Source organism: Nestor notabilis, unplaced genomic scaffold (genome assembly GCF_000696875.1).
Source record: "Nestor notabilis isolate BGI_N333 unplaced genomic scaffold, ASM69687v1 scaffold3173, whole genome shotgun sequence".
Taxonomy (NCBI): domain Eukaryota; kingdom Metazoa; phylum Chordata; class Aves; order Psittaciformes; family Psittacidae; genus Nestor; species Nestor notabilis.
In genome coordinates this window covers 10,751-18,635 of record NW_009922209.1, presented here as the reverse complement: position 1 = coordinate 18,635, position 7,885 = coordinate 10,751, and the positions used below count along the sequence as shown (strand labels likewise).

The following is a 7,885-nucleotide window of genomic DNA, read 5'->3' as shown; positions in this document are numbered from 1 at the left end:
TTTTTCCATAACCAAAGTGTTTTTACACTCTCTCCATAACCTAAGAGTAAATAGAGAGTGATACTTCCAATGGTATGTACTGCCTCAGCTCCCAGCAGTCCAGTCTTTGAGACACGGACAGCTGGAGGTCACTTCCACATGGTGGTCTTCTGACGTGAATGTGTCTTAATGTACCCTGAATCTGTTCATATTTTTAGCATCCATGGTTTCTATAACAGCAACTTCTACAATTCAGCCTACACTCTCAGAGACATGAAAGTATCCTACTAGATTTCTGAGCCATTACTTCCCTGGATACCTGTGCAGACTGAAGATGTCGTATCAACATGACTACACATTATGAGACCTAGTGGTCCACAGTTTCCCAATTACTCATTGAACAATTTTAAAAGAGCTAAGGTATAAATGCTAACTTCCATTTCTGAAGTATTATACTAGTTGGTGTATAAAAAAAGGTGCTTAATTCAGTCTTTCATCAACTTCAATTTCTCCTTCACCATTACCCTTCTGCCATTATTAATTTACTCCTTCTTCCACCAAAACCCTCATTCTTAGTACGACTTACTCTACTTATAAGTCAAATCCCTTCCTTTCAAGGAAAGGTTACAGTGTGGAAACCTCCTTAATAGTGAACACTGCAGTTCAGATAGCTTTTTCCTCATGAACTTACCTTCCTTGTTCACATTATTACTATCAAAAAATTTTTTTTCTTCCACCAGTGCTATTACTGTTTCAAAAATAATTTGGAGGTTACTATCTTTTCTATCTTGTGTCTACAGCTTTCTGAAGGGGTTTTTCTATTGTATAGTTAAGAATTTGTATTAACTTTTTTCAGAACAAATATTTATTATTATTTAAAGAAACATGTCCAGTAGATGATCAGTTCCTGCCTAACAACACTGGTTTACTTACTGAGAGCAGCCCTGAGGAGAAACATTTAAGGGCGTTGGCTATTGAGAAGCTCAACATGAGCTGGCAGTGTGCGTTTGCAGCCCAGAAAGCCAACCTTACACTGGACTGATCAAAAGAAGAGTGACCAGTGGGTGAAGGGAGGTGATTCTGCCTCTCTATTCCACTCTGGTGAGGCTCCACTTGGAGTACTGTGTTCAGCCCTGGGCTCCCATGAGGGACATGGATCGGCTAGGGTGAGTCCAGAGGAGGCCATGATGATGATCAGAGGGCTGGAGCCCACGAAGACAGGCTGAGAGAGTTGGGCTTGTTCAGCCTGGAGAAGAGAAGGCTCTGGAGAGAGCTTAGAGCAGCCTCCAGTACCTAAAGGGGGTCTACAAGAAAGCCGGAGAGGGACTTTTTCACAATGGCGTGTAGTGATAGGACAAGGGAAATGGTTTTAAGATGAAAGAGAGTAGATTTAGATTAGATATGGGGAAAAAATTCTTTACTGTGAGGGTGGTGAGACACTGGAACAGATTGCCCAGAGGAGCTGTGGCTGCCCCATCCCTGGAAGCAGTCAGGGCCAGGTTGGACGGGGCTTTAAGGAACCTCATCTAGTTGAAGGTGTCTCTGCCCATGGCAGGGTGTTGGAACTAGATGACCTTTTAAGTTCCTTCCAACCCAAACCATTCTATGGTTATTATTTACCACCTCCTTTGTATTGCTGTGTTGTGTTTCTAGTGGAAGCTAACATATAAACAAAATCCGTTCAACAACTATGTTCAGATACTGCTTTGGAGAGTTGCATTGTTTATCGTATCTTAGTACTACCTTAGTTTTAAGATCTCTACCCATATTTGTGTGCATGGTCCAAACACCTTGAAAAATGAAAGCACTCTCTGTGACTAAAAAAAAGTAAGCCCTACTCAAGCCCAATTGAATCTCTTCTCAGCAGAATAGCAATTGACTCATAATTCAGTTTTTCCTGATGAAAGATCGCTTTTCAGCATAGAACAGGTAACTGTGGGAAAAGCTGAAGGGGCACACACAAATGATTCTCAGTTAGGGCAGGAGGAGGAGAAATCTATCTTCACCTGCAAGTATCAAATAGCTGTTGAATTTCAGAGTGCAATTACTGAAAGGCCAAAGAGAAGACCATTTAAAATATTATTTTTGTAATGACTGTAGGGTAGGCCATGAACATTCAGAAAATAACAAGGCAACCTAGAAAAAAGAAAAACCAGTATTTTGATTTCTGTGCTTTTAAGATTTTTCTTTTGATTGTTCTGAAAACGACAGTATTCTGAGAAGAAAGCAGGATAAAAATAGTTGTTATGATCATATCACTCTGGTTTTGTCAGTCATTGCTATTTGTAATGGACATCACTTCTTCCTGGTTTTAATTTACATGCTAATATATATTTTATGTTCATAAGGGACAGTTTAACAAAGATGACACAAATTTATAGGCATTATAAATATACAGTCTCACTTGTCACATCTATAAAACTGGCAGTGTGTGTCTGTAGGAAAGGAAAAAAAATATATACATACACCCACAAGTCTCCAGGCTTCGCTTATCACTGCATACTGGAGCCGATTCAGAACAAACCCCTCAATTTCTCTGTTCAGTTTGACAGGAGATTGACCAATCTTCTTCATCAGGGCATATGTTCTCTCTGTAGTAGAAGGATCTGTTTCTGGATGAGGAACAATTTCAACCAACGGCACATAATAAGGTGGATTTACCTCAAGAAGAAACACAAAAGAAGAATGTCAGCTATCAACAAAATAACAGAACAAGCTAATATAAAGCATTTTTATAGCTTGCTACTAGCATGGATATTTTCCACTGAACACAGTAAGACTTATCTTCAGACCCTGAAAGACTTCACCAATCCACTAAAACTGGTGCAGTAATTCAAATTAATAATAATAATAAAATCTAATTAAGAAATGCATCAAATTAACTCTGTTTAACCCCAGCAAAGTTCATGGAGCTACACTAAAGATGACAGCACTCTAACAGTACTAGAAGATTTTATACGGTCTTTAGTAACTCGTGTTTTTTCATGTCATTTCAGGCTGTTTGTTGTTTTAAGACATATGGTCACCACCTATCTCTCCAAATGAAGCAAGGCATTTCCTTTTCAAGTTCCTGAACTAATAAAGTTCAGGAACTTTATAATAAAGTTATTGCTGCTAAACACCACCTGTAAGATGCAATACTTACTAGATAAGCTGTTACTAGCCCAAGCCTGTAAATATATGCTAAACAGTAACAGATATCACATACAACCCCCTGTACTTTGAAAAAGTTACAGACCAGGTTACCTTCAAACACTGTACCTAGTTTTTTTCCCCAAATGTAATTTCTCATCAAGTCCTTTGTGTGATGTATTTTTGAAGCAACAAACAAAAACATCTAAAGAACATACTAGAAACAGCTAAGAGTTCTCAGGTCATAGTATTACAAGCAGTAACACTGCCTGCATGCTCTTTGCAAAAGCAGCAGTACTTCAGCCATATTCTTAAGGTGTCCTGGTCTAGTTTCCAGGCAATCAAAGGAGCTAACATATCATAAATTGCTACCATAAACAACACTGACATAGAAAGGATGGCAATTAAGTACCGATTCTTTCACCATGCTCCCTTATAGTTAACTGCTCTTAACTGTGCTCATGTAAATGCAAGTACAGGATTTAGTCACAGCAATGAGCAAGCAGTCTTCCCTTTCTGGTGTTCTTTCTTTTCAGTACTTATATGGTTCCCTTTACTGTAGGGTCTGACCAATGCATAACCTAATGTAGGTTACATTTGCTCTAACAACTGACATAACACACTTCATTCCCTTTAAAGAGCCTTGTGTTCCAATGTAACCCTTCTCACATCAGACTCTTTGCCAGTGCCACCACCAAAGCCGAGAATGACATAATGGACATCACTGCAGGTGTGGTGCCAGGCAATTTAGCAAGACCCAAAACACTGCAAGCACCAAGACATTCTCTTAAGCCTTTTCTAACCCTTAAGTCTATCACGGATTCCAATCAGGACCAGGACAAGTTAATTGTTGAGAGAGACTGAGGCTATTATAAATTTCTTCCAAGATCAGTGTTGACAGTGATCTTATTGAAATATTCTATTTCATGAACTTGGCACAGGGAATATATGGGTGTGTTCTTGAACACACTGAGGAGACTCAGGAAGACAATTTTTTAAGAGTGAGATAATAGATGTTGGTAAAAACTAGAAGTGGTAAAATGTGGCTGAAATCGGGGATGGGGGAAGGTTTCTAAAAAATGAGAAGCCTTTCTTCAGGAGGCAGAAGAGCTTACCTTACTCTGACTAACAAAATGAAAGCTAAGAAAGGATATGACAAAGTAAATAGAAAGAATTAAGCCACACAAAAGCTGACAATAAACATAAAATGATTTTAATTGACTGTTCGTAAGACTGGAACAAAAATTAGAAGACATAAACAACTTTGAGCAGAAGTAGTGCAGTTAGAAAGAAATAATCTAACAGATAAAGCTTAATATGCTTTGATTAAACAGTTTCCTGGACAGCAAGGGACTTCCCTCAGTGGCACACAGTCTCCTCTAGCTTCATATTGCTAACTGTGTGACCTAGCAGGCATACACAGTACATGAGAAATGAACCTCTCCGCAGAACGCCTCTACCAATACACTGCCTGAAAGTGCCTGCAGAGAACAGTTGTACCTACAAGTATTCTGTGCATTTCTGTTTTACAGCTGTGTTATGGGTTTCATTTATTTTTTCTAATTTCTTAATCTATTGCTATGTTAAGCAAAGGGATGAGCTCTTTCTGCCCTTTGGGTATTTAATACAATCTCCTCAACACGCTCACCTGTGCCAGCAGTTTTACAACTTTAGCTTTTAATTTTTCTGGTATATCAAATTCCACACTTCTTGTGTTTAGTGTCTTCCAGAGCTGCTTGCTTCCTACAGCCACTAGTCTCCATGTCCTACTGTAATGTTCAAGATGTTAGTAAGGCCATGGTTAAAACAAAAAACACCAAAAGCCAACAACTACTACAGATGTAACAAACGCAGAAAGGCCCCTGAAAGAGTACCCTGCTCTTTGAGTGAAGCTGAGATTACTAAGAAAATAGTCTCAGTTGGATTGCAAAGACATTTCAGAACAATTAGACATTTTAAAGCACTCCAGAGTATTTGCTTTGGAAATATATGTATACCCTTACAACAGCAACCTAGAAAATGTTTATGTAGGGACTAGCTACCTTTCCAGATCCAGTAAAACCTGGTTTCAGAAGTGGCTCCTATAAAGACCGCAGCTCAAACTAAACAAAGCAACTGGTACAGACCAACCTGGGTAAACAGTAAGAAAGAGTAACAAAGTCAAAGACTGACAGTCAGAGTAGGGAGAAGCCCAGGAATGGGTTAAAAAAAATAATCATAGCTATAGTTACTTAATACAGAAGTTTCGAAGAGACATTATCTCTTCTCTTGCACTACAATCCCTGGAGATAAGGAACTACTGAATTTTAGTCTGGAGAAAGGTTAAACCTAAGCACAGGTACATACTTTCAACTTTCAATTTTTTATTTTATTATTATTTTTATTAAAAGGGGTTGAAAACTAATTATACAGAAAGAAACCACCCTTTCGTTCCTTTTGCTTCCCAGTCACCCCAAGGCACATTGGTGGTGGAGAGGTGTCAGAAAGGGACTGATCAAATGCTTTGACACTGCAGCATTAGGCTACAGGTAGCCGTAGAGACATTACAGTAAAGTAGCACTGTAGTTTTGTATTCATACTGCCACTCTCGAGCATGCCCAGGGAACTGACATTTACTTTACACCCTGAGGGATGCCCTGGAGATACAACATGTAGTTACCATATTGCAGGCAGCAGAGCAGTAAGTTTCTCCAGATACTGCAAGCCTTCGTAACAACAGTTCTCTCAACTGACCTGCCAAACACCAGGCTAACAAATTCGTTAGCTATTGAGTAATGGAAAACAGAAGCAGTAAGAATCCCAGTGATCAAGACAAAATGCTTTTCCATGCTGAGGAGACACATAATAAACTGCTGTCTGGCAGCCCCACATAGACCTCTACAGAGGCTCACAAGTGCCCTTCAGCATTTTGAGATTCTGCTGCCACCTCTAGTAATGCCATTTCTGCAACACTGCCCTGTCCAAGCTGGTCACAAAGCATGCAAATTCAGCTCTAAGTACAATTTGTTCCATTTCATCCACATGCTTTTCCTCTTCTGCTATACTGCTTTTGCATCAGAAGTCTGAAGAAACCAGACTCAAAAGGTTCCATCTTCTACTGACATTATCTAACAAGCACATGCAGCTCACTGTCTGGGCCCTCGCTGTTACCCGACAGCAGCTGAAAAAGGATACCAGAAAAGACTAATGATGCCACAAGAATACAGAATTTTATAGGTTTGTCTTCAAAACACAGAATTCCTAAGTTTTGGGAGCCGGTTATTGCAGTAACACACAACAGTATGTGCACAACAGCTTACACAGAACCCATCTTGAGCCAAAAATATGAATCATGCATACGCCCTCTCAATTTTGTAGATGCTGCTGCTCACAGAATGACCAAACCAAAGCTCTTCTGAAAAGCCAAGCCCCTGCATACTAATGATGGCGCACAAGCACTCCCAATATCCTTCTACATCTCTGGGTCTGCTAGGAAGAGTTTGGGATGCAGTTTAGTTAAAGACCCGTACTACTACTACAAAACTAAAACATGCCATCATACTTACAGGATGTGACACAATACACTGCTTAACATGTTTAAGGCCAGCGAATAACTTGCTGGGTAAGAGACAAGAGGTCGAGCTGCTCAAAATAGCATTGTCACCAACAATGAGATCTAACTGACTGAAAATCTTCTTTTTCAGTTCCAAGTTTTCTGGAGTACATTCCTGGAATAAAAACAAAAAAAAGTATTAGAGGTTTTCTAGTTTAGTAGCATTTATCCATGTATTTCAGACTTCACTGGTCCCACCTTGACACGTAGGAACTCAGCATAAACCATCTATTTTAATCGGCCTAGATACACTTGTGAGCCACCACACAAAAATATTTTCCCACATATAAAGAAATGGAAAGCCCAAGAGTTTCACTATGGCAGAGGATGCATCACCACACACCACAGGAGATTTAACACAAACCAAATTATTCTGCTTTGTCTAAAATATAGACTTTTACTCACACACAGAGATAACACAGTATGAAGGAATAAGACCTGGTCTCAATTTTTTCTTTTAGGAGAATTTCACGGTAGAAGTCAGTGTTCTCTCTCAGACAAGATGGAAGTTAACAGGTGTATCTCAAAAGACGACAAACTCACAATCTCCAGAAATCTGGCAGGAGATTCCAAGGTACAGATCTAGAACTTGCACTGAAACAACTCTCAGCAGCCCTCACGATTAAAAAGCTTGAATACCTCCATTCATTTGAACTCTGGGAAAGATTTCCAAAGTAGAATGCTCACTATCAGAACTTCTCCCAGAGCTACTGAGCACGTTCAGCTCTGCAGTACTGTGTGAAATTCTACATGTATGAGCCAAGAGCCATGATCTACAGTCACCAGAATTTCAGAGTTATCCCCCATTGCTACCTGAAGAGAACATGCGGAAATCCACTAGTCTGGGAACAACGACATGGAAGAGTAACTACAGTGGATCCCACAATCAACAGGGAAGATTTCAGTCTATGAGATAAAACCAGGGGATTAAAGCCACCATGTTTCCTGGGTTTTTTGGAAGGGTTTAAAAAAAATACGAACAGTATCCCAAATTTGTAAAACCTCAGCTTTGCCCATAAAACACACAAAAAATACCTGCTCTTTTGAACTCCAACCTTCTGCCACCTGTCAGTACTTCATTTTGTCCTCCCTGTTAGCTGAACAGCACATGAGGATAGGGAGAAAGGTTATACATTTAATATAATCCAAAAATTTACATTTAATACCTGCAGCTTCAGAAAG

At 39.5% G+C, this 7,885-nt stretch overlaps 1 protein-coding gene across 1 annotated transcript in view; it reads right to left on the bottom strand.

The window, feature by feature from the left end:
* The window catches only part of CRYL1 (crystallin, lambda 1), a gene marked incomplete at its 5' end in the record, with an annotated part of 29,370 nt that extends 22,552 nt beyond the window's left edge, over positions 1-6,818 (bottom strand). The window contains 2 exons of the mRNA XM_010011499.1: positions 2,446-2,640; positions 6,657-6,818. Of these exons, the coding sequence (XP_010009801.1) occupies positions 2,446-2,640; positions 6,657-6,818 (357 nt within the window). The remainder of the gene's footprint in view (positions 1-2,445; positions 2,641-6,656) is intronic.
* Positions 6,819-7,885: the final 1,067 nt, after the last annotated feature.